A 27,905-nucleotide genomic window follows, 5' to 3' on the forward strand; every position below is an offset into this window, starting at 1 on the left:
TTTCCGATCTTTCTGTCACTACTACAGCGTCAGTCTTCTGGGCGCCCTAGCAGATGGGCTATGAATCAGGCTGACTGGGACTTGTTCTCCTCCACTGCCGCTATTGAGCCTCTCTCTAACGATGCCATTGATGCAGTGGTTCAATCGGTCACCACCGGCATTGTTACTGCCGCCAAATCTGCCATTCCCTGTTCTTCTGGGTCCCTTCGGTGGCGGACTGTGCCTTGGTGGTCGCCTGAGATCGCTGAAGCGATTAAAGCTCGCCGGCGGGCGCTCCAGCGTCACAAGCGACATCCCTCAATCGACCACCTTATCGCCTTCAAACGGCTGCGTGCGCGAGCCCGCTGCATTATCCGCCAACGCAAGCAGGAGTGCTGGGAGCGGTATGTGTCCACCATTGGCCTCCATGTCACTCCATCGCAGGTCTGGGCAAAGATTCGCCGCCTCTATGGCTGTCGGACCCCTGTCAGTGTCCCTGCGCTCTCACTGAATGGAGCAGTTTGTACTGACTCCGACGTCATTGCAAACCGCTTGGCAGAGCACTTTGCTATGAATTCCGCTTCTGCCAACTACCCCTTGGGCTTCCGCTCCATTAAGGAGTGGATAGAACGTCGGAGTCTTTCTTTTCGCACTCACCATCCTGAATTGTACAATGTTCCATTCAGTGAGTGGGAATTTCGAAGTGCCCTCGCCGCTTGTCCTGATACCGCTCCTGGGCCAGATAGCATCCACTCTCAGATGCTGAAACATCTTTCAGTGGACTGCCAGCGACGCCTCCTCGATCTTTACAACCGCATTTGGGTCGAGGGTGAGTTTCCGTCGCAATGGCGGGAAAGTCTTGTTGTTTTCATTCTCAAACCAGGGAAAAACCCTTTGGAGGTGGACAGCTACCGTCCCATTAGCCTCACCAACGTTCTTTGCAAGTTACTTGAATGGATGGTGATCCGGCACTTGAATTGGGTCCTGGAGTCTCGAGGCCTTCTGTCTCCGTCTCAGGGTGGGTTCCGTAAAGGCCGCTCCGCCGCCGACAATCTGGTGAGCCTGGAGTCGGCCATCCGTACTGCCTTTGCCCGCCGTCAGCATCTGGTTGCTGTCTTTTTCGACATGCGGAAGGCGTATGATACGACATGGCGTCATCACATCCTTTCTACGCTTCATGGATGGGGTCTTCGGGGCCCTCTGCCGATCTATATCCGCAATTTTCTGTCGTATCGTACCTTCCGCGTGCACGTCGCGGCCTCATATAGTTCCTCCCAAGTCCAGGAGAACGGTGTGCCACCGGGTTCTGTTCTCAGTGTGTGTCTGTTTTTAATAGCTATTAACAGGCTCGCTGCGGCCGTGGGAAATACTGTCTCCGCTTCCCTGTATGCTGACGACTTCTGCCTTTACTACAGTTCTATTGGCTACAGAGCGCAATCCGCAAGGCGCAGTCTTGGGCTGTAGCGCATGGTTTTCAGTTTTCCGCAGCCAAGACCTGCGTTATGCATTTCTGCCGGCGACGCACTGTTCACCCAGAGCCGCGGCTTCATCTTGACGGTGAACTTCTTAAAGTGGTGGAGTCACATAGGTTTTTGGGGATGGTTTTTGATGCCCAGTTGACTTGGCTGCCTCATATTCGGCAGCTTAAACAGGCATGTTGGCGGCATCTAAATGCTATGCGATGCCTGAGCCACACCAGATGGGGCGCCGACCTATCTACTCTCCTACGGCTTTACCAGGCGTTAATCCCGTCCCGTCTGGACTACGGGAGTCTGGCTTATGGCTCAGCATCCCCATCTGCGTTGCGGGTGCTGGACCCAATCCTCCACAGCGGGATACGCCTTGCCACTGGTGCCTTCTGAACCAGCCCTGTGGTCAGCATACTTGTGGGAGGCAGGTGTCCCTCCACTGCGGTTACGACGCCAACAATTACTGACTGCTTATGCTGCCCATGTTTTTAGCTTGCCCGGGCATCCAAATTATCGTGTCCTCTTCCCGCAGTCAGTCGTTCATCTGCCAGAACGTCGGCTCCGGTTGGGTTGTCCGATTGCCGTGCGTGTCAAACAGCTTCTTTCCTGGCTTGGGTGTTTCCCTGTTCCACCTCCTTTCCGGGCCCCTCTGCGTACACCCCCGTGGTGTGTGCCTCGCCCTTGCCTTCGGCTCGACTTGGCACATGGCCCGATGGACACAGTCCCTCCGGAAGCCTTCCGACACCGCTTTTATTCCATCCTGGCCACGTATCAGGGCTCTGGCGTTGTCTACACCGACGGTTCGATGGTTGCTGGTCTAGTCAGTTATGCACTAACTCTAGGGGACCATTCTGAACAACGTTCGTTGCCGGCTGGCTGCAGTGTTTATACTACTGAGCTGGTCGCCATCTTTTGTGCCCTAGAGTATATCCGCTCCTGCTCAGGTAAGTCCTTCGTTATCTGTAGCGATTCCCTGAGCGGTTTACGAGCTCTCGACCAGTGCTTCCCTCGTTCTCGTCTGGTGATGGCTATCCAGGAGTCCCTGCATACTCTCGCCCGTAGCGGAAGGTCTGTGGTCTTTGTTTGGACCCCAGGCCATATTGGTATACCCGGCAATGAAACTGTTGACCGCCTGGCGAAAGAGGCCACCAGTGCGCCATCTCTGGAGATTGGCCTCCTGGCGGCTGATTTGTGGGTAGTCTTACGCCGCAAAGTTCTCTCGTTTTGGGATGCTGAATGGCGCGGTCTGACCACCCCTAACAAACTCCGTGCCGTCAAGGACACGACGACTGTGTGGCGGTCATCCATGCGAGCCAACCGCAGGGACTCAGTCGTCCTTTGTCGGCTCCGCATTGGCCACACCCGACTCACACACAGTTATTTACTGTGTCGTGAGGATCCCCCTCTTTGTCGTTGTGGGGCGTCCTTGACGGTGGTCCATATTCTGTCGGAGTGCACCCTTTTAACCGTGCTCAGGCAGACTTTTGCAATGCCTGACATGCTCTCTGCTCTTTTATCAGATGACTCTGCCATGGTGGACTTGGTTTTGTGTTTTATTCGGGCAGGGGGTTTTTATCCTTTAATCTGAGTTTTTTAGTGTTTGATTCTGGCTTTTAGCCTCTGATTTTAAACTGAGTTTTTAAAGTGTTCTTGGTGGTTGGCTTTTCCTCTTTTTCTCTATGGTCGGCCAACCACCGTCACACTGTGTGTTTTAATTAATTTTGTCTGGTCTCTGTCAGAGTATTTCATGTCCTGTTTCGTCTGCTGTCTTTCCTGTTGTTCGTTTTTTATTCTCTTGGGGTGGTTTTAGTTTTTATGGAACAAGGGACCGATGACCATAGTAGTCTGGTCCCTTTAATCCCACAAACCAACCAACCAACCAATGCGGGATCCTTGTCTTGTTCAGCGAAGATGTCAGTTAGTGAAGCTGTCACATGTTTCTCAGAAACAATGTTTTTGAGATGGTACAAGCTAAAGTAGTTCTCTTCGAGATCCTCCTTCACACCTTCTGTTAGGTCCACAGAGGAGCATGAAAAAGCACCTGCAATGATGTTGGAACTGCAAGGACATATTGTATTGATAAATCAAGTTCCTGGATCAAAAGCACACATTGTACCAGTGTACCATGCATAAGGTTCATAAGTAAAAGCTGCAGCATCTTGTGATCCATTGGAATGGTGATTTTCCTACCAAATAAAAAGAATCTTAACTTCTGGAAATCCCAGATGATGGCCAGGACTGCCACCTCTGTGACGGCGTAATTTCGTTCAGATCTCTTTAATATGCGGCTACCATGCACAATGGTCTTGTGCATGAGTGACCACCTTGCTCCATCTCCCGAAACAGAACCACCTCAAGCCTTGTTAATGCACTGTCCATTACCGTGCAGAAATCAGCAGGGCCAGATGCGCAGGTATTGATGCCAATACTAGAGGTGATTTTAATGCTTGATGTTTCTATTTGATTGTCCCAGGTCCAAGCTGCTGCTCTATTCATGAGTTCACAAAGGCATGGTGTAGCTATGCTTTTGGCCAAGATAATACCTAGATATCCTGTCAGTTGTTTTTTTTTGTAGGGGGCTGCGGAAAATGTCATATGGCCTGTATTTTTGCAAGGTCAGGTGAGATCCCATTCTTGGAGATGATGTGGCAAATGAATTTCATCTCTTACACTCCAAATTTGGATTTCTGCAAGTTCACCATAAACTCAGTTGTACAGAGTGCAATCAGTAGGTGGCAGAGCACAACATTGTGGTTCCCCAATGTGCTTTCCGCTGTCAAGATTTCGTGTACATAATGCGTGGCATACTTGCATGAGTCTCATCTAGCACATGATCTGGGGTTCTGATGAAGGCTGCAGAGGAAATGGTAAGCCTGAACAGCAAACACCAAAAACCCTAACAGCGACCGAACACAAGTAAGGATGTAATGTTGCAGGACAGATCAAATTCTATTTGCCAGTAGCTCTATCTCCAGTCAAGTGAAGAGAATACTTGTGCTCCATGAATCGTGCAGGAGCTTTTCAATACTTTCTAGTCTGTTGGTTCCTGGTTTTATTATTCACTGAAGAGCCAAAGAAAGTGGTACACCTGCCTAATATCGTGTAGGGCCCCTGCGAGCACGAAGAAGTGCCGCAATACAATGTGGCATGGACTTGACTAATGTCTGAAAGATTAGATTAGATTAATACTAGTTCAATGGATCATGAATACGATATTTCGTAATGGTGTGGAACGAGTCAAATTTTCCAATACATGACATAATTACGTTAATTTAACAACATAATTAAGTTAATATAACAACTATTTTTAAATTTTTTTTTCTTTCTTTTTTTTCTTAATTTATATCTAAAAATTCCTCTATGGAGTAGGAGGAGTTGTCATTCAGAAATTCTTTTAATTTCTTCTTAAATACTTGTTGGTTATCTGTCAGACTTTTGATAGTATTTGGTAAGTGACCAAAGACTTTAGTGGCGGTATAATTCACACCTTTCTTTGCCAAAGTTAGATTTAATCTTGAATAGTGAAGATCATCCTTTCTCCTAGTATTGTGGTTATGCACACTGCTATTACTTTTGAATTGGGTTTGGTTGTTAATAACAAATTTCATAAGAGAGTATATATACTGGGAAGCTACTGTGAATATCCCTAGATCCTTAAATAAATGTCTGCAGGATGGTCTTGGGTGGACTCCAGCTATTATTCTGATTACACGATTTTGTGCAATAAATACTTAATTCCTCGGTGATGAATTACCCAAAATATGACACCATATGCAAGCAATGAGTGAAAATAGGCATAGTAAGCTAATTTACTAAGATGTTTATCGCCATAATTTGCAATGACCCTTATTGCATAAGTAGCTGAACTCAGACGTTTCAGCAGATCATCATTTTGTTTCTTCCAATTTAATTTCTCATCAATGGACACACCTAAAAATTTTGAATATTCTACCTTAGCTATATGCTTCTGATTAAGGCCTATCTTTATTAATGGCATCATACCATTTACTGTACGAAACTGTATGTACTGTGTCTTATCAAAATTCAGTGAGAGCCCGTTTACAAGGAACCACTTAGTACTTTTCTGAAAGACATTATTGACAATTTCATCAGTTAATTCTTGTTTGTCAGGTGTGATTACTATATCATCAGCAAAGAGAACTAACTTTGTCTCTTCATGTATATAGAATGGCAAGTCATTGATATATATTAAGAACAACAAAGGACCCAAGACCGACCCTTGTGGAACCCCATTCTTGATAGTTCCCCAGTTTGACGAATGAGCTGATCTTTACATATTATGAGAACTGCTTATTTCAACTTTCTGCACTCTTCCAGTTAGGTACGAATTAAACCATTTGTGCACTGTCCCACTCATGCCACAATACTTGAGCTTGATTGCAGAATATCATGATTTACACAAGCAAAAGCCTTTGAGAGATCACAAAAAATCCCAATGGGTGATGTTCAGTTATTCAGATCATTCAAAATTTGATTGTTGAAAGCATATGTGGCATTTTCTGTTGAAAAACCTTTCTGGAAACCAAACTGACATTTTGTTAGTACTTCATTTTTACAGATTTGTGAAGCTACTCTTGAATTCATTACTTTCTCAAAATTTTTGGATAAAGCTGTTAGAAGGGAGATTGGACGGTAATTGTTGACATCAGATCTATCCCCTTTTTAATGCAAAGGTATAACAATAGCATTTTTCAGTCTATCAGGGAAAATGCCATGTTCCAGAGAGCTATTACACAGGTGACTGAGAATCATACTTATCTGCTGAGAACAAGCTTTTAGTATTTTGCTGAAAATGCCATCAATTCCATGTGAGTTTTTACTTTTAAGCAAGTTTATTATTTCCCTAATTTCAGAGGGAGAAGTGGGTGAGATTTCAATTGTATCAAATTGCATAGGTATGCCTCTTCCATTAACTGCCTAGCATCTTCTAATGAACACCTGGATCCTACTATATCCACAACATTTAGAAAATGGTTATTAAAAATATTTTCAACTTCTGACTTTTTGTTCGTAAAGTTTTCATTCAATTTGATGGTAATACTGTCTTCCTGTGCTCTTGGTTGACCTGTTTCTCTTTTAATAATATTCCAAATTGTTTTAATTTTATCATCAGAGTTGCTGATTTCAGACATGATACACTTACTTCTGGATTTTTAATAACTTTTCTTAATATAGCACAATAGTTTTTATAATGTTTGTAGTTTCTGGGTCACTACTCTCTCTTGCTGTCAGATACATTTCCCTTTTCCGGTTACAAGATATTTTTATACCCTTAGTAAGCCATGGTTTGTTACATGGTTTATTACGAGTATATTTAATTATTTTCTTGGGGAAGCAGTTTTCAAATGCATTTACAAAAGTGTTATGAAATAAATTATATTTTAAACTGGCATCAGGTTCACGGTACACCTCATCCCAGTCTAACTTCTGTAGGCTTTCCCTGAAATTTGCAATTGTTGAATCATTATCATTGACTGAACGTACTACTTTGGAGCTCTGTTTAGTACTGCTGAATGGAGCTATGTCATATATTGTAACTAGCTGTGCACCATGATCAGAAAGACCATTCACAACAGGCTGAGCATTTATCTGGTTAAACTTATCTTGGTCTATAAAGAAGTTATCTATCAGTGAGCCGCTATCCTTTACCACCCGAGTAGGAAAATCAATAACGGGTGTCAAATTGAAAGAACCGAGTAATACTTCAAGGTCATTTTTCCTATTACCCTCTTTCAGAGAATCTACATTGAAGTCCCCACAAATAATAATTTGCTTCCCCCTGTCTGACAGATAGCACAACAAGGAGTCCAAATTTTTCAGAAATGGATGAAAATTTCCTGATGGGGACCTATATACAGTTACAATTATAAATGTGCCTTTATTTAATTTAAGCTCACAGGCACATGCTTCTATATGTTTCTCTACACAAAACTTTTTCGTTTCTATGCTTTTTGCACAATGACAACTCCTCCTTTCTCCATATTTTCTCTAATTACATGTGCAGAGAGTTTATATCCACTTACATTTACATTATCTATATCAGTAACAATGTGATGCTCAGACAGGCATAGTATATCTAATCCTGTAGTAAATCCGTAAGAGTACGAGGGGTTGCAGATCTCTTCTAATCAGCACTTTGCAAGGCACCCCTGGCATGTCTGGGGAGTTTGGTAGCCAGTGGAAGTGTTTAACAAAGAAGAGTTTTCCTGGAGCCACTCTGTAATAATTCTGGATGTGTGGGGTGTCACATTGTCCTGCTAGAATTGCCCAAGTCTGTCGGAATGCACAATGGACATGAATGGATGCAGGTGATGAGACAGGAGCTTATGTATGTGTCACCTGGCAGAGTCTTATCTAGTCATACCAGGGGTCCAATATCACTTCAACTGCATGCTCCCCACCGCATTACAGAGCATGTACCAGCCTGAACAGTCCCTTGCTGACATGCAGGGTCCATGGATTTATGAGCTTGTCCCCATATATGTGCATGTCCATCTACACGATACAATTTGAAACAAGGCTTTTCTGACCAAGCAACATGTTTCCAGTCATCAGCAGCCCAATGTCTGTGTTGATGGGCCCAGGCGAAGCGTAAAGCTTTGTGTCGTACGGTCATCGAGGGTACACAAGTGGGCTCCGAAAGCCCCTTTCAATGATGTTTCGTTGAATGGTTCACACTGACACTCGTTCATGGCCCAGTATTGAAGTCTGCAGCAATTTGCAGAAGAGTTGCACTGCTGCCACACTTAATGATTCTCTTCAATCATTGTTGGCCCTGCTCTGCGGAATCTGTTTTGGTCTGCAGCGATGTCTTCCGTTTGATTTTTTACCAGATTCGTGATATTCACGGTACACTTGTGAAATGTTATACGGGAAAATCCCCTCTTCATTGCTACCTTGGAGATGCTGTGCCCAATCACTCATGCACCAGCTATAACACCACATTCAAGACTGATGACCATATATGTTAAGTCACATAGTGCTCAGAGCCATTTGAACCACATTCAAACTACTTAAATCCTCATAATCTGCCATTGTAGCAGCAGTAACCAATCTATCCACTATACTAGATACTTGTCTTATGTAGATGTTGCCAATTGCAGTGCCATATTATGCCTGGTTATGTACCTCTGTATTTCAATGTGCATGCCTATACCAGTTTCTTTGGCGCTTCAGTTTAGATTTCATTTGCCACGGAGTCAAGTACTGTGCGAAGTGTACCATCTCGTTTCAGGACAATAAGGAGTTTTTTTTTTTGTAGAATGTTACGGCTGGCTCAATTACACATTGATCAAGTATTGTTTGTGTACATTTCTATGCTATTGGTATGGAGTGTGGTCGAGTGAAGAACGCCTTGTGATCTTTCCTCCTGAACTTACATTGAATGTCCTTTATTGCCCTGACTGTGATGAGAAGACCTCAACATTGTCACTCATTGCATTCATCAGTTTGATCTTCTCCTTATTTTTAATGTCTTTGGCACCATTAATCTTATCTGTGGTGGTAGCTGCTACTTTCTCTTCACAGAGCATGACTCCATCCAGCTTGTTATTGCCGTGATTGATGATGAGTAACTTCCTTCAGCCTCTGTACCAGTGACATTTAGGCAAAGTTTCGGGCATGTTGACAGGATGTGCGCCCATATTGCATGCTCTTCAAAACATATGCTCATCTGAACTTCTTTGTGCAGGATAATTTCATGATGATTTAGATCCAAGAAAGCCTGAAACTCCCACATAAAATCCAAGCCCAGTATTACATTGATGGAGATTTTATTAATGACTAGGATATCCCATTTGGGTGTGTGGCCCTGGCACTCAAATTCAATGTATACCTGCCTTGCAGCTTCTGTGGTCTTTCCTACAATGGCTTCTGTATCTTTGTCTTCTGTAATCACAGAATTGGCCAAGTGATATTTTCTAGACATTTTTCCAGTTCCTCTCCTGCAATTGCAGAGTTCTGTCCCAGATTACAGTGTTAACCCCATCTACAGTGATAACTGTGGCAGGATGTAGGTTCCTTGTCTCCATCATTTCTTTTCCTTACAAGGATCTCTCACCTCCACAATCTGGGCACTGTGTCTTTCATGATTGTGTCCCTGTGCTCTGTCATCTCCTTGATTGTAATTATTATTGTTACCTTTATCATTTCACCAGTTCCCCTTGTTGTGGTGATTACTGTAGTACAGCTATGAGGCATGTGTGGATGGAACCTGTTGCCTCTACGCTCATTGTATGAATGGTGTGGTCGTGCAAAGTGTTTCTTGTTACCGTGAGTTGGGCTGCCATTCCCATTCCCATTCTCATTGTTAATGTGTTCAGGCCCTAGTAATTGGGTCTTGAATGATTCCTCATTGTCTCCACAATGTTCTATTAGTCTTTTTCTGATAAGTGTGTGACAGCTTGCCATAACAGAACCATGTTGAACAATTGGTGCAAAAGGCATGTTAAGAAACAGGTTTTTCTGACATGTTTTCTTGAAAAATATGGCAAGGCTGTGTATACCTGAGTTTGCAAAATTTTTGTCCAACATGATTTCATCTTTAACAAGTGCCTGATTTCCTGTGATTAATATGTCATGAGGAACTTCTCCTGAAACATTCGGTAAGAGTGGCAATTCTGTGCTAATGTTCACAGCTTTGTTTCAGCTTCACCGTCGATAAAACTGAATGTAGTTGAAAATGAACAGGCTACAATGATGGATGCTGAATAATCACACTGTTCCACCCAGGTACTGTGATGGAGGTTATGAAAGTCAAAGCTTTCCCCTTACATTGACCTCGTGCCTTCATTGAATGCCAGATGTGGCTCATAACATGCTGCACTTGGCGGCTGTGGTGGCGTGCTGCTATTGTCTCTGAGTGAGTGATTTTCGTAACAACCTATCATCATGTCAGATACAGAGAGGATGCTGCACTCAATTGCACTGGCGACTAAGTGCAGTGACTTTCAATTGCAGAGTTCCTCGCCAATTATTTACTCCTGCTGCTTATGGAGCCTGTTGATGTTTTCTTGAACTTCCTTCGACTTCAGCAGTACTCACTCTTCTGCTGTGCTTGAAATTGGTACAGGGGATGTCATGTCATATTTCTACAATCTTTTCCCCTTCCTTGACTTTTTGTTCTATTTCATCAGTTTTTTGTTCTGTTTGCTAGAGTTGCATTATCTGTCCCAACACTTTGTAATTGTTTGTTTGTGGATCTGTGATTCAGAAGAGATTCCCTTATTAATTTTTGTCTTCATCTGGAAATCCTTGCTTGTTTTCTGGTGTTCCTTTGTGTCTTTAGCATTCTCGTGTACTTGTTTCTGTACTGGCTCTGTAAAGACTTAAAAGATTTCAGCTGTTTCTCAATGCCACTAACATCTATTTCACTCAGCTTTGCAGTGGGTTGAGAATTAAATTTGGCCAGCTTCCAGGGCTGTCTTTGTGAAAGCATGCTTACAAGCAAAGTTAAACATTTCTGTTTTTTGCTTTGCAACCCTCAGTTTCCATTTCTGCCTCACCCATGAGTGTCTGGACCTTATCTTTGGTACCAATAACAGCCTTTGTATATGTAGAGTCTTGTACCGCAAGGAAGCAAGGGAGAGGATGTTGTTGTGGGTGTCTGGTATCCTCTTTCTACAACACAAATGCACATGTGGATTAATGCAGTTCTTTATTTACAAGAAATGGAACATTTACTTAACTTGAATAGAGTCCATGTTTGTGGTGCAAGCTGTTCAGTAATAGTCCCACTATAGTCACTAATCTGGTCACTATGGACTATCACAGTCGGTGATGAACTTAACCTGCTCTGTGAGTAAACTGACAGCCGCCAAACTGGATGAGTGAGTGAACAAGGCCCTGCGGTTAGCAGCAGCCTAAATGCATGCTGTCGAGAGGGCGTTGGCAGCGTGTCACTTGTGGGTGTGTCTCTGGCCTCTCTCATGATAAGCGCACTCAATCCAGCCCTACGAGTTGATCTTCGCACTTCGTCTTTGCCAACCGGTATGCTGGCAACAGTTTACGGCAGCACATTACTCCCACCCCCCCCCTTCCCCCCAAAATACTGCACCGTTGTGACATATAGAGAGAATGCGAATGGCAATTGGGGGGGGGGGGGGGGGGAGCTGTCAGGACATGAACTGGGAGCCATGACTGTGGAGGATGGTCTGCTCCCCACCATACCCCACCATATGGCTTGCAAGGCAACAGGAACATCCTGTGGAAAAGTGCTGTCTGGGCACACATCCAGGCCTGAGGGTGATGACGATGATGATGATGGGTCCATGTCCATCGGGTTGGCAAGCAGGGTCAGCGGGGGCACTTCATCCAACCACCCCTCCTGGGGTGCCCAGGTGGCACCAGCGGGCAGCTGATAAGGCCGCACTGGCTGCACGGTCCCATGAGGCCGAGAATCTGGGGGAAGAAAAGCAGCAGAATCACGGGGCAAATGACATGCATGAATTTGGTTCTGGCAGCAGCACTGCAAACCATTGGGACCTGCAATCAAGTACACAAAAGAGCCAGTCATGCCTCGTTCCCTGTGCCCACAGTTGCCACAAGCCCTGAAAAAAAAAAGCTTGTGCGGTGCAAAGCAATACTTGCGGACCATCAGCAGTGCCAGATGCTACAGTGGATGTAGCAATTGTGGCAGCATCCGATGGTGGCGACCATGCAGAAGTTCTACTGGTGATGATCCATCTCATGGGTGGGAACGAAAGGAGGTGAGAAAGAGTTGCAGCACCTGTTCCTGAAGGTGGGTGGTACGAAGCTTGGCCATCTGTTTTTAAAAATGCATATGAAGCATTCTGCTTCACCGTTGTACATTGGGTGAAACATATAAATTGTTAGATGACGAATGCCATATCATTTATAAAAATGTTCCAAATCATGTGAAGTGAACTGTGGTCCATTGTCCAACACAAGTACTTCTGGAAAACCTTCTATGCCAAATATGGAGGACAATGCTTGAATGGTGCTGTGTGATGTGGTAGAAGCCAAAGGCACTGCAAATGGGAACTTGCTAAAGGAGTCTATGACTATAAGCCAATGAGTGTCCCTGCAAAGACAGCGTGTACTCGTTGCCATGATGACTGAGTCTTAGGCCAAGCTGCGAATGTGCGTGCTTGGGCGACACTGTGATGTCATCTGTTCAATATGGACATCCATGGCCTATCAGGTACAGTGCCATTGTGGAAACTGTTGAATGTGAATAATTCCCCAATGTTCTTGGTGGAGCAATCACAACACATCCTTTTACAACACTATGAATAAGCACACTTGATTGACCACTGTCATTTTGAACTAGAATCGCACTCTGTTGAACTGAAAGGTTATGCCAACGTGCAAAATATCAGTGCACAACTGAGGTCTGGATACTGTTCAATGAGTGAGACCAAGGCGTGCGAATGTAAGGCAACAAAATCTTCAGATCAAGGTCTGCTTCCGTGGTCTGTGAAGTTTTTCTATAGTACAAGGGAAAAGACTGCAGCAATTCAGAGTTCTGCACATTGATTTGGAAGCAAGATGAGGCAGACACATCAAAATCAGAGTCTGGGCCAATTGGAAGGCGAGATAGAGCATCTGCATTGCCAAGCTTTGCCACAGGTTTGGCACAATATCATATTGATACTGTGAAGGAACAAAGCCCAATGTTGCAATTTTTGAGCAGTGCATATAGGAACCGGCTTTGACGGATGAAACAAGGACTGCAAAGGCTTGTGTTCTGTCACTAAAAAGAACTTGCAACTAGTCAAATAGTGATAGAATTTGGTCTCACAAAGCATAATGGTGAAAGACTCTTTTTCCATTTGAGAATAATTGCACAGAGTTTGAGTTAATAACTTTGAGGCAAAAATAATGGGCCTGTCTTGTGCACCAATTCCGTGCGGAACCACAGTGCCGATTCCATAGGAAGAAGCATTGACTTGCAAAACTACCGGCTTGGCAGGGTCAAAATACACTTAATATTTGTCACTAAGCAAAGCATTTTTGAGTTCCTGAAGTGTGTCGTGAAAGTATTTAGTCCACACAAAAGTACATTTCTGTGACACAAGCAGTGCAGTGGAGTAGCAATCTGAGCAGCATTCGGTATGAACTGAGTGTAGTATGTCATCTTGCTTCATATTGACTGCAGTTCTGACACACTGTAAGCAGCAGGCAGGTCAGAGATTGCAAACAAATGAGATTAGAGGGGGTTCACACCCTACTGTTTATCATCTGACCTAAGTGCTGTAGTTCAGTTTGAAAAAAGTCACACTTTTTGAGATGACACTTAGAGTCCTGCATCTGACAACACTCGAAAAAGAGTACGCAAATTGGCAATGTGTTCCTCTGGTGTACAACCTGAGACGACAATATTGTCAGGGTAGTTTGAACAAAATGGTGCTTTTGCAATCAGCTGTGCCAGGTAACGTTGAAAAATGGCGGGTGCGGAAGGGCAAAAGCAAATACTTGAACAATCCTAAGTATGTATTTACAGCAAACACTTTCTGTGATTCTTCATCCATTGGAATTTGCGGGTAGGCATCATGCAAACCTATCATAGAAAACTAACGTCCTGCACTGAGCCTGTCCATGAGTTCCTCAGGGTGAGGTAAGGGATAATTGTCAACTACTTGCTATGAGTTGACTGTAGACTTGAAGTCAACACAAATGTGAATGCGACCAGAAAGCTTAGGCAACAAAACGAGAGGACTTGCCCTCTTACTAGCATGAATGGGAGCAATTAAACCAGTGTCTTGAAATTCTTTCAGTTCAGTGGCTACTTTGTCTCTTAACGCAGTTGGAATGGGGCATGCTCAGAAGAACATAGGATGTGCATTGTCTTTCAGTGTAACATGCACTACACAATTATTAGCATTTCCCACTCCTTCTGAAAATAGTTCAGGAAATTCACTAAGCAAGCAAGCTACGCTGCCTTTTGGTTCAAAAGCAGACACTGACAGCGCATTGTCTTGAATGCTAAGTCCAAACAAATCAAAGACATCTAAACTCAATATGTTCTCACTGTCTCTTGATTTCAACACAGTAAAATACACTGTCCTAGTGTGAGATTTGTAAGTGGCAGACAAAGTACACTGATTTCCTGTACTTTGCAAGCCGTGAGGTGTTTACTAGATTGGCACGACCAAGCAAAGTTACTGAGGCACCTGTGTCTGACTGAAATTCACATGACGTCCAGCAATTCATAATGAGATAAATAGTTTGTTAGAAAATTGTTGCACAGCACTAGGGTGAGAAGGAGACACAACCATAACCTTACTTTTGTCAGAACCTGTTGTAGGCTTTAAAAACACAGCATTTACTCCATGTGCACAGGCGCGTCTTTTTCCGGGAGTGGGCAAAACTGGCATATTGTGCCATTGCAACCAAACTGCTCGGACATAGACTTTTTTTTCCACATGTGTAACACGTTGGGTTACGCAATGGACAATCCTGTCTTTTATGGTGAGCAAGACATCTAGGTCAAGACTTCACTAAATTCACAGGCCTCTTTACATGTCTATGTGGCTGTCTGCACGGTTCTGTATGCGCTCCTTGTTGTGGCTGCTTGGAATGGTCGCGAACAAGGGGCGACTCTATCCGAAAAATCGGGGACTGGACAAACTTATTGGCCACTGTGGCACCCAAATTATATTGCTCTAAGATTTGCAATACTTGGGGAAGTGATGGATCAGAGTACTTTAAGATCTGTTCCCGTTTTCTACTATCTGGGACACTGAATGTTATGGCATCATGTATCATTAAACCCCTGTAAAGGTTGCCACAACTACACTTAAATTTGCATTTCTTAGTCAAGCCAGTTAGTTCTGTGAATCACTAGTGGTACATCCATTCCAACTTTTTGTACAAGCAAAAGAACTGATATCTAGTGCAGATACTTGGACTTGCTGGTCATAGAACTGAGTTAATGCAGCAATTACTTGGTCAATGATGAGTTTGTGGGGAGACGCAGTTGGAAATATTTTTTGTGTTAACTTAAACACAACAGTCAAAAGGAAGTATTGTGACTTTACAGTACCGTGAACACAATGAACTTGACAATGTGCTTTGAACTAAGTCAGGTATCCAATCCATTCCTCCGCTGTTTTCTTAAATTGCCGGAACGTTGGTATACTGGTTAGCAGCACTTGTTGGGATGGCTGGTTGGTCAGTTGTGGTTGTGTGGCCGAAGCATCTTGCGCATCATATTGTTGTCATACCGTCATCAGTGAAGTAGCGACTTGTTGGTTCTGAAACTGAAAAGCTTGTGTTAGCCATCTGTGGCTGAGGTACAGGGGGAGGGGGTGGGGAATTCGTGATTTGCACAAATTCTTTATATCAGAAAGCAAGCAAAGCCTCTGAAAAGCGAAAATTGATTAGTTCTGCAGGTCCCCTCCTGGAATACATGCAAGAATACAACAACAAATTAGCAAATAGCACTTGTACATGATCATCCCTGCAAGCTAAAACACAAGAGAAACAAGCAAAATCTTCAGCCAAGTTAATTGTCTTCAATCGCCACTGAATTATCCTCGTTCGCCACTGTAGAGTCTTGTACTGCAAGGTAGCAAGGAGACATGTTGTTATGGGTGTCTGGTATCGTCTCTCTACAACACAACCTGTGATGAACTGAACCTGCTCTGCGAGTAAATTGACAGATGCCAAACTGGATGAGTGAGTGAGTGAGCGAGCGAGGCCCTCCGTTGAGTGGCGGCAGCCTAAATAAATGCTGTTGGTGGCGTGTTGCTTTTGGATGTGTCTCTGGTCTCTCTCGTGATAGGCAAACTTGATACAGTGCCTACTAGTCAATCTTTGCACTTCATCTTTGCTGACCGGTGTGCTGGCAACAGCTGAATGCCAGCTCAATATATGACCTGAATATCTTTGGGTGTCATGAAATATCGTTCACTAATGTTCAGCTGTGGTGGCCATTGAAGGCTTCACACATTGCCCAACTGACAGCTGAACATGTTTCATTCAGGAACACACTATCAAAAGCCATATAATTTGTTTTATACTTGCTATTAAGTAGTCTCAGTTCCTTTATAAGTTTCTTTAAGTGACTGTATGCCATGGAGAGTCCCTCCCATCGTGAACTGTTTCACTAGGTACATATCTATTAATTGCATGGTCCACTATTTAAACTTAGCCATAGTTCCTGTACATGTTCCTGTCCTGAGTTAAAAGTTTCACATTGAGATATGACACTACTGCTTCTTTGTGTACTTTAGTGAACATATAATTCTTTCTACCTGTTTTAATTGTCCTTTGTGCTTTGGTAATCGTAGTTAACTGTCCTGTCTCATGGTCACTTACACTATGTGATCAAAAGTATCTGGACACCTGACTGAAAATGACTTACAAGTTTGTGGCACCCTCCATCGGTAAAGCTGGAATTCAATATGGTATTGGCTCACCCTTAGCCTTGATGACAGCTTCCACTCTCACAGGTATACTTTCAATCAGGTGCTGGAAGGTTTCTCGGGGAATGGCAGCCCAGTCTTCATGGATTGCTGCACTGAGGAGAGGTATCAATGTCGGTTGGTGAGGCCTGGACGAAGTCAGCATTCCAAAACATGTGTTCTATAGGATTCAGGTCAGGACTCTTTGCAGGCCAGTCCATTACAGGGGTGTTAGTGTTAGGTAACCACTCCATCACAGGCTGTGCATTATGAACAAACAGGTGCTTGATCATGTTGTAAGGTGCAATCGCCATCCCTGAATTTCTTTTCAACAGTGGGAAGCAAGAAAGTGCTTAAAACATAAATGTAGGCCTGTGCTATGATAATGCCATGCAAAACAACAAGGGGTGCAAGCCCCTCCATGAAAAACACAGCCACACCATAACACCAGCGCCTCCGAATTTTACTTTTGGCACTACAAACGCAAGCAGATGACATTCATCAGGCATTCCCCATACCTACACCCTGCCATCGGATTGCCACATTATGTACTGTGGTTCGTCACTCAACACAACATTTTTCCACTTTTCAATCATCCTATGTTTCTGTTCCTTACATGAAGTGAGGCAACGGTTCGCATTTACCAGCGTGATGTGTGGCTTATGAGCCGCTGCTCGACCATGAAATCCAAGTTTTCTCACCTCCTGCCTAACTGTCATAGTACTTGCAGTGGATCCTGATGCAGTTTGGAATTACTATGTGATGGCCGGGATAGATGTCTGCCCATTACACATGACAGCCCTCTTTATCTGTCGGCGGTCTCTGTCAGTCAACAGATGAGGTTGCCGGGATAGATGTCTGCCCATTACACATTACAGCCCTCTTTATCTGTCAGCAGTCTCTGTCAGTCAACAGATGAGGTTGGCCTTTACACTTGTGTGTTGTATGTGTCCCTTCACGTTTCCACTTCATTATCACATAGGAAACAGTGGGCGTAGGAATGTTTAGGAGTGTGGAAATCTTGCGTACAGGTGTATGACACAAGCGACACCCAATCACCTGACAACATTTGAAGTCTGTGAGTTCCGCGGAGCACCCCATTCTGCTCTCTCATGATATCTAATAACTATTGAGGCCGCTGATGTGGAGTACCTGGCAATATGTGGCAGCACAATGCACCTAGCACGAAAAAGTATGTTTTTAGGGGTGTCCGGATACTTTTGATCACATAGTGTATGTCATTTTCTGTGTGGTCATCCTCAAAGAGGTCAGATCTATTTATTGCCATTAGACCAACAGATTTCCATCATGAGTGGGATTCCAAACAATCTGTTCTAGATAGTTTTCAGAGAAGGCATTTAGTAATGTTTCACAGAATGTCTCGTCATGCCCACCACTAACAAAACTTTAATCGTCTTAGTTGATTGTTGGATGATTAGTCTCCTCCAAAGATTATGGTGTAATTGGGTCAGTTAACTGCTAGTGAACTGAGGTTTTTTCTAAAATTTTTGGTTACCTCAGCAGACAACTCTGGTAGTTGATAGAAGAACAAGTTCTGTCTCAGAGGAAGTGACTATTTGTCTACTGTGACAAGTGCACCATCTTCATTTCCCATTTGCTTATCCTTTCGATATTCACTTAAATTTTCCCCAAAAATCTCACTGCTGTCAATTTCGGGTCTTAATCAGATTTATGTGTCTGATGTTATTTCAGCTTCACTGCTCTTTACCGGTGCTTCAAACTTTGGAATTTTGTTGTGAATGCTTGGCATTTAACCACTATGGTTTCGGTAGTCTCATCCATGGGAATCGTTCTTTGAATCTTACATTAATACTCCCAGGTCTCCTACAGATGTTATCTGGAATGAACGGAGAGTCGCCTTATCTGAAAACATTCTTGTATGTGATGCATATGCTGTCAGCTACCTGGGTAACAGCCTCTGATGTTTTGTGCACACCTGACCAATTTCAAGGAAGCCTGCATTTCTGAAGTCAGTTGCACAAGTCTAGGAAGTTGCAACCTAGCTCCTTTCAGAACCTTTGCAGCCTCTGGTTCAAGCCTTCCACTTGACTCAGAACTAGGGGGTTATGATCTGTTCTGGGGGAAATGCTGCACATTTTGAGCTTTCTTATAATGCCGTAAGCAAAGCTGTTATTCTCAATCGTCTCTGCCAGTCATTAGAATGATCCAAATATGACCTTGAAGCTCAGATAACAGGCATTGTTTATCATAACAGGGATCACAATCTGCAGTTGTTTGCAACCTCTTTCCTTAGTGGCTGCTGAAATAGTCTCATCAAGTTGCTAAATGAGGCCCTCAGGCATACACACTGAGTGCACATGGTGTTCCTTCCCACCCATGGTTCCGTTTTCCATAGGGATGCCCTGATTCACTGCATGTTTGAACTGCTAATTATTAATAGAGCCCTGCCATTTTGCATTTACCTCCCTTTGACACGGGACACCACTCATTTCCCAGTATGGAGTTAGTTTCACTGGATCAGTTTCAGTTTCAGTGGAAGGCAGTACCTCAAACCTATTGGTTAGGGGGACAGGTGTAATCCTGAGTTCTGCATGGTTCCTGCCTGCCCTGGAAAGAGCACATAGACCTACCACTGACTCGCCACTCAGTCAAGTGGATGACAATGGTAGATCCTGAAACTTCCTGGCAGATTAAAACTGTGTGCCAGGCCAAGACTCAAGCTTGGGACCTTTGACTTTCGTGGGCAACTGCTCAACCATCCGAGCAACCCAAGCATGAGTCAAGACCCATCCTCACAGCTTCAATTCTGCCAGTTCCTCGTTTCCTCGCTTCCAAACTTCACAGAAGCTCTTCTGTGAACCACACAGTTTTAATCTGCCAGGAAGTTTCATATCAGTGCACGCTGCGCTACAGAGTGAAAATCTCATTCTGGAAACATCCGCCAGGCTGTGGCTAAGCCATGTCTCTGCAATATCCTTTCTGCCAGGAATGCTAGTTCTGCTAGGTTTGCAGAAGAGCTTCTGTGAAGTTTGGAAGCTAGGAAACGAGGAACTGGCAGAATTGAAACTGTGAGGACGGGTCATGAGTCATGCTTGGGTAGCTCAGATGGTAGAGCACTTGTCCGCGAAAGGAAGGGTCCCAAGTTCAAGTCTCGGTCCGGCACACAATTTTAATCTGCCAGGAAGTTTCATATCAGTGCACACTTCACTGCAGAGTGAAAATCTCATAATGGTGTATCCTGTACTTCCTGAAGACAAGACAGTATCCAGAAGACAGAATAGTACTTGACACATCTTTGGTATTTCTGGTGCATGACTCTCGGTAGCCCTTCCAATTAAGCCATTCTTAGCAATTTCCAGCTGCTTAATTGTTGTCAGAGTGATTTCCCACTTATGAACAATGTATCAGAGAGCTGTGATCTTTTGTAGAGGCATGTACAATTCAGGAACATTGAGACAGAACCACTGAATTCTGAGGAACTCATACATATGAACTTATTTAACTCTCAATTATGCTATAAATTCTGCAATTTTAATATTTTTTTTCTAATTGTAATATATTTTAGCTGATGCCAAGTTAAATCATTCACAGTCATCTAGAGGTACAGTGAACTGGCAAATAACAGAATTGATAACAATTTCTGTGAAATTATTTTTCTTGCATCATGAATAACACTTTTCCTTTACTTATTAATTGGTACTTAATGCTACCTGTGTGAGTGTCCTTTTTGTTCAAAGAACAGGAACAACAGAATGCATTCTGTGTAATAGCTCCTTAAAATATCTTACCATTTCATATTTGTAAGGCAAATGTATTTGTCAGACCGTGAGAGTAATAATCAAAATTATATTCTAGCTAACTGCAATAAATAATTTTCATTTTCTTTAAAAATGTTGCTGCATTTTCTTTAAAAATGTTGCTGCGCTGCAAATTTTTCTGAATACAGCATCTTAACACTCCTGATTTAATTATAACATATTAACAGTTCTGATTTAATAAAAATGTGTGATGACATTATATGGTATACAGTAATTTGAAATATTATATGTAGCCAGTTATTTATGGTTTAAAAATCTTTTGAGTGTTTTTCAGAATATGTGACTATGAAATTTCCATCGTCGGGCACCGTGTTATCATCTATCAAAGGAGACAGATATTTACTTCCAAATTTATTCACCATTTCTTAATTGTCAGTAACTGAATCTTATAACTAAAAACATTCAGTACATTTAAGAAACATTCCCAGGTGCTCAATTTTTAACACATGCAAGATCCACCCTCTGAGAATATATGAAAATAATCTGAAATTTCCAATTCACGTGTGTGTGTGTGTGTGTGTGTGTGTGTGTGTGTGTGTGTGTGTGTGTGTGTGTGTGTGTGTGTGTGTGTGTGTGTGCGTGCGCCCCCCCCCTCTATTTTTTATATGTTGGACCACAAGATATTAGACTACCTATTTGTAGACATAGTATGTACAGTTATTTGTTGACAGAGTATGTACAGTCATTCATAGTGTATATGGGTCATTGAGTTTGATTCTGTATTTCTCTTTCAGATCCTTTGGCTGACGGAATTCGCTTTTATGCAAGAAACTGCCTAATGCATCTGACTGCTGCAATGATTTTAAAGTAAATAACATTAACAAGTTTGTTGGTGTGGTCAAAACTACACTGACTCATTGCATTTTATATTTCATACAGTAGTCAATTAAGACAACTTAAACTGTGGAAACAATGAGCAGTATAAAAACAGCATTGAAAAGAAGCAGACATTGACTTGATTTTAGTTTCTGTAATATAATCATAGAGTGTCATAGAATGCTTATATTTGTATCTCTTGACTTATGCTCTCTATTTAAAAATAGTCGAAACATTGAAGTTTACAGTACATCATGTGATCACATAACGGCTATACAGTTCCGTTCAAAACATCTGCCTTACACTTAGGAAAAAAATAACTTTTGCTTATAGTTATCTCCTAGACAGTATACACAAAAATGCCTCACTAAAACATTTCAGCTTCATTCATCACATTCATTTGTAGTGATATATTTTATAGTTCTAAAATGGCCGGTCCTTTTAAGAAAGGTGACAAAGTTTTTGCAAAGGTTCGTGGGTATCCACCTTGGCCTGCCCATGTCCAGTGTTTAGCAGAAGCAACAAATAATAAGTTAAAATATCATGTAATATTTTATGGGACCTATGAGACAGCGGTCTGCAAGGCTGAAGACATGTTTCCATATGTTGAAAATAAAGAACGATTAGGAAGACCGTTGAAGAGGAAGGGTTTTAATGAGGCATTAGCGCAGATAGAGAATGGAGTTAATGATAAGCTCTTTGAAACAAAGTGTAATGAAGACAGCGAGTCAGACTGGGAGTCGGATTTCAACCAAACCTCTCCTGAATCACAAAGGGCATCCAAAAGTTCTGAACAAACTGAAGGAAATTCTGTTAACCAGCGAAACTCAAAGATTTTGAAGTCTGCTGATAAATTAAACAGTAAAAAATCTCTAAATGAATCTACATCACCTTCGTCTCAGGGTGAAGCACAAAGAGTGAGTCGCTCTGGACGAAAAATAAAGCCCAAAAAGTTTGCTGATGATGAAATAGCAGGGACAGGTATTAATACAGACAACAGTGAACACAGTGTTCGAGCCATAGGTGGTTCCTATGATCAAAACAAGAGTAATGTGTTACCAAATAATTATACATTATCTAATACTGTTAGTGAAGACAATGCTGCAGGCAGTGAAGATGATCAGGTGGATTTTTGCAGAACAGGCAGATCTCACCAATTTCCAGTGTCTCATAAGAGGAAGTCCTCTTTGCAGACTGGAACTGCAGAAGGAGATAACACAATATTTAAGCCACATGTCGAACTTTCTGAACCACCTGTACAGAATGCTTTGCCATCAATTGGAACTACTCGACTGACTAAAATAAAACAATTGCAAACTGTGAGTCAACTGTTATGCTTAGATGCTCTCATAAAAGCATCTACTTGTTGTTCAAAAGCCAAGCTTGAAAACTGTGTTAAATATTTAACTGAACTGGCAAACTTGCCAGTAGACTGCAACACATTGAAAAGGTGTCCCCAGATTGTAGTTACAGTAAGGAAGCTGACTAAATACTTAGGAAACACTACCAACTTAGAGACACCTGTTTCTGAGGGGGGAAAAGCAACAGAAAAAATATTTCTTATTCAGTGTAAATCTCAGCAAATATATAACAAGTACAAAGCAATGTTTACTAATTTTGAAAAAGATGTATCTTCTTCAACATACTTAAATAATGTAGATTATTCCCATAGACATAGTTTTTCCAGTGAAACTGGCAGTTCATCTGCAAGTGAAGTATTTCCTGCTGTGATATCACAACCTGGTCCTAGTAACACTGTAATAAGAAAGCTTTCTACGAGAGGAAGAAAAATAGGCAAACCTGTTGCACAGCCTAGGCTATCGAGAATAGTAGGTAGGCCAGCAAAATTTATTAGAAGGTCAGTACATCACTCCAGAACTACCAATGCTGACAACAGACGTAGAGAGGATGTAGAAAATTGGCCGCCCAGCAGAGGTTCAACTTGATTTGCCTCCTCAATGTTCTAAACAAAACTAATGTAAAGAGCCCATTAATAAAGAAAAGTGCTTGTAGATGTTTTATAATTTACTGTATTAGAGAAAGAAGATAACAGTGAAAATTATTGTTAATGTTTTGCATGTATTTGTGATCACAACGTTTATATGAATATTTTTGTATGAGAGGTTTTATTTTGTAATTGTATTGTGTACAGATGTGCCTTAATTCAAATGAAATGAACATTGTGCGATGCAGTTTAGACTGTACAATATTTTATGTATATTTTCTGAAGCACACTGTCAAGATAAGGTGTGAATAAACTGTTACATAAAATCTGTCTAATGAATTCAAAATTTATTCCTATTAATGTTTTCAGATGTGGGTCTCCAATAGTAGAGTAGTTCAAGTAACTAAACGTAGCTGCAGAAGATTGTTAGGAATATAAGAATTTGAGTTTAGTGTGAGTAATATAATTAGAACACGAGAAAAGAGTACTGTACATCTATAACTATACTCTACAAACCACTGTGAAATGCATGATAGAGGGTGCTTCCCTTCCCACTACTTGTCCGGATTTCTTCCCATTCCATTTGCATGTAGAATGCTGGAAGAATTAGTACTTGGATACCATTGTGCCCACTGTAATCAGTCCAATCTTGCCTTTGTGATTCCTGTAGGTGTGCTTTGTTGGTGATGGTACTATACTCTTAGCTTCCTGACTTAATTGTGGTTCTTGAAATTCTTTGGGATATATGGTATACATCTTCAAGTTTCTGCTTGTTCACTTTTTTCATCATTTCCATGAAACTCTCCCATGGATGAAACAAACCTATGAACGTTCATACTGCTCTTCATTGTATATAAGGGATGTTCAGAGAAAAGTCTACTGAATTTTTATATTTTTAGAAAAAGTGTATTTGAAGAAATTGCAGGATATTGTTTTCATGCTTGTTGACTATTTTCCCACATAATTGCCATTCTGTCCAATGCACGTGATGAACTGTGGTACAAGATTCTTTATACCCTGCACAAAAAACTTTCCCAACAGCCTATTTCCCCAATTTAGAACCTCTTTTAGCACCAGCTCATTGGTTGAAAATTTAATTTCACTCATGTTTGCCTTCAGGGAGGTGAAAAGATGATAACATGACGATGCCAGGTCAGGGGAGTTCGGGAGGTGATTCAAAACATTCCAACCAAATTTTTCCAAGTCACCTTGGTTGTAAAGCTGTGTGAGGATGGGCATAGTGCAACAAGCACACTCCTCTCAACAGCATTCCATTCTTTTTGTTTTGAATGCTCCTTCTGTTTTTTTTAAGTCTCACAACATTGTGCATTGTTGGTCTCTCCTTGAGGTAGAAATTTGACAAAAATGATGCCTTATCCATACAAAAATACTGCGACCATAGTCTTTTTGCCTGAAATTGTGGTTTGAAATTTTTTGGCAGTTACAGAATTGGTGTGACACTACTGTGAGACTGACTTTATGTCTCAGCAATGTAATGACCCATTCATGTTTCATCTCCGGACACAACAGAGCTGAGGAAATTCTCACCTTCCAATTCAAGTCACACAAAGAAACTCACTGGTGCTACTGATCCATTTTTCTCATGCTGCCCTGTCAGCTGTTTTAGAGCCAATTGCGTCCATAGTTTCTGTGCGTGTCATGTATAAGAGAGTTCTGGAGAGTTGTGAAAACATTGAAGAAATTTCATCCAGTGTCAGTTGGCAGTCTTCACGAACATTTTCCTCAGTTTTTTGCATCAACTCATCATTAAAAAAAAAAAAAAAAAAAAAAAAAAAAAAAAAAAAAAAAAAAAAAGGTTCCTCCACTCCTCTGTTTGTGATGAATATTTGTTCTGCCTCCGCTAAACTCCCTACGTCACTCAAACACACTTATTCTGTCCATAACACCTTCACTCTTTTCATTCATGAAAAAATTTCAGTGTGTGTTATACCTTCCACGAGTTGGAAGCAGATCGCAGCATGCAGCTTATGCTTGACGGGATTGCTTACCAACATCTTCCATGCAGCTGGACACTACAATGTGTGTTTATGTGCTCCCGTGATCCTGCAATGCTTGCTGTGTTGAGGGCATCCCCCTCTACCACCTCAGTTTTTCCAACCCTCAGAAGAAAACAAACCAGCCGATTATGGTCACAGTACTTACTTTCTGAGCATGCCTCATACATTTAACGTCTCTTGATAGTCCTATTCGATACTGGTCCACACACATGAGCAATACTCTAGGATTGGTTGCACGAGTGTTTTGTAAGCAATCTCAAAAAGATTTGTAGACTGACTGCATTTTCCCGGTATCCTATCAATGGTCCAAAGTTTGCCACCTGTTTTATCTGTGACTGTGAGCTTATGTAATATTCTGTTTTATATTTGTACAAGATGTAACACCCAGGTATTTGTAAGATTTGATCGATTCCAGCCATGACTCGATATTGTAGACAAAGGATACTACATTTTTTCATACAGTTTTACATTTCCAAACATTTAAAGCCAGTAGCCAGTTTTTACACCACTTTGAAAATTTACCAAGATTTCCCTGAATATTTATGCATCCTTTATCAGACAGTACTTCATTTCAGAAAATTGTATCATTTGTGCGGTGGGTGGAAAATTTTGTTATTATTTCTTCTATTGTTAGGTTTGTTGCCGTTCTCAAGACAGGCTATTGTGCGGATCCTATTATCCCTAGATAATGAAACTGGTCAATAACCATTATCGATGTAAATTTTCAAAGTGAATGCTCACCAAAATTTGATGTTAATACTCATCAAACCCCACGCTAGTAATGGTATAAAGTCTGTCCTGTGGCGACACATGAAAATACGATATACGCAAACTGAGACTAAATCACTCGAGTCATTCCATAATTAAAACTTTACCCCAATGGGAACTCATTGTTAAGTGCATATTGAGTTACATAATACAGCATCCAAGACTGTTCATGGCAACTGCACAAATGCGACGCGCCTTCCGACACGGAATGTACGCTGACACGAATCTAGAAGAGAACTGGTGCCTTACTCTAGCTCACACACTCTTATTTATATAGTCGCGGTGCGGACCGCCAAAGGCGCAGCTGACAACATTTGCCTTGCTGACTAACCGCTGGGGCTAGCAGAACAGTACCTCAAGTTACTAAATAATTAATTGCTTCATTCACTGAAGACCAATGAAGTTCATGATTTACTTGTGCAATCAGCACACAGGTAAGTATCTATAATAAAATTATAATGTGTCTAGGTTAAATACTTTTGGCGAGAGAATTATTTTAGTTGTACTGCACGCAGTAGATGAACTCTGAACCTGCCCTTTGCAGCTATAGTTTTATAGCTACCTTTTTGAAACTTCTCACATCTTTGTTATTATAGCATATCTCCATTCTACCTAAATCTACACATCCTAGCTTTATCTAATCACTTACTTAATCTATCTTTCTTCCGAACTTTTGGGACACAAAAACAGAAAATCATGAATTTCATTCAAAATATTACTTTGTGAGATCCAACATGCTGTTTCCATTAAATTACAATAAAAAAAGAATCTGAATATAAATTCTGAAGTTTCTAGCTCCTTTCTGTTGCTCCAATGATTTTTCAGTAAAACATCCAAATTTCAAAAACTGTTGAAGTTATTAAACTGAAACGTAACACATTATCATTTTAGCATCACTCCTGACATGCTATTAACTTTTCAGATTATTTATTTTATTTTTGAGGTATTGTGCAACATTCATGATGTCATAGCGAACTGGGCTGGCACACAATGGAAAGCATATAAATTTTATATGGCGTGAGTAGGCTGCTTCCCTACAAAGTCTTCAGGTTACTATTGTCTGCCAGGTTGTTAATATACAGTATTAACAGCAGAGGCCACTACGCACCCTGAGGCAAGCTTGAAGTTACTTTTATACTGAGGTGACCAAAGTCATGAGATATCTCCTAATATTGTGTCAGACCTCCTCCTGTGTGGTGTAGTGCATCTATCTGATGTGGCAGGGACTCAAAAAGTCATTTGAAGTCCACTGCAGAAATACTGAGCCCTTGCTGTCCCTATAGCCATCCATAATTGTGAAAGTGTTGCTGGTGCAGGATTTTGTGCTTGAACTGACCTCTTGATTGTGTTGGATAGGATTTATGTCAGATGATGTGGGTGGCCAATTCATTTGCTCAAGTTGTACAGAATGTTCATCAAACCAATCGCGAACAATTGAGGCTCAGTGACATGGTGCTCTGTCATTCATAAAAATCCGATCGTTGTTTATGGATATGAAGCCCATAAATGGCTGCAAATGGTCTCCAGATAGCCAAACATAACCATTTACAATAAATGACCAGTTCAGTTTGACCAGAGGACCCAGTCCATTCCATGTAAACACAGCCCACACTATTACAGATTCACCACTCACTCACAAAGTGCCTTGTTGACAACTTGGGTGCATGGCTTCATGGGGCCTGTGCCACACTCGAACTCTTATCATCAGCTCTTATAAAATG

General features: G+C 41.9%; 1 protein-coding gene across 3 annotated transcripts in view; it reads left to right on the top strand.

Annotated features, from left to right (window-relative positions):
- The window catches only part of LOC126267049 (hepatoma-derived growth factor-related protein 2-like), a 48,390-nt gene extending 24,666 nt beyond the window's left edge, over positions 1–23,724 (top strand). For 2 of the 3 annotated variants that reach the window (XM_049971882.1, XM_049971899.1), the window contains one exon: positions 21,372–23,724. In XM_049971882.1, coding sequence (XP_049827839.1) covers positions 21,882–23,399 — 1,518 coding nt within the window. In that variant the 5' untranslated portion in view covers positions 21,372–21,881 and the 3' untranslated portion in view covers positions 23,400–23,724. Of the gene's footprint in view, positions 1–20,911; positions 21,009–21,371 lie in introns of all 3 variants that reach the window. The other variant, XM_049971892.1, reaches the window with a different exon arrangement.
- The last annotated feature ends 4,181 nt before the right edge of the window (positions 23,725–27,905 follow it).

This window comes from Schistocerca gregaria, chromosome 1, assembly GCF_023897955.1.
Source record: "Schistocerca gregaria isolate iqSchGreg1 chromosome 1, iqSchGreg1.2, whole genome shotgun sequence".
Taxonomy (NCBI): domain Eukaryota; kingdom Metazoa; phylum Arthropoda; class Insecta; order Orthoptera; family Acrididae; genus Schistocerca; species Schistocerca gregaria.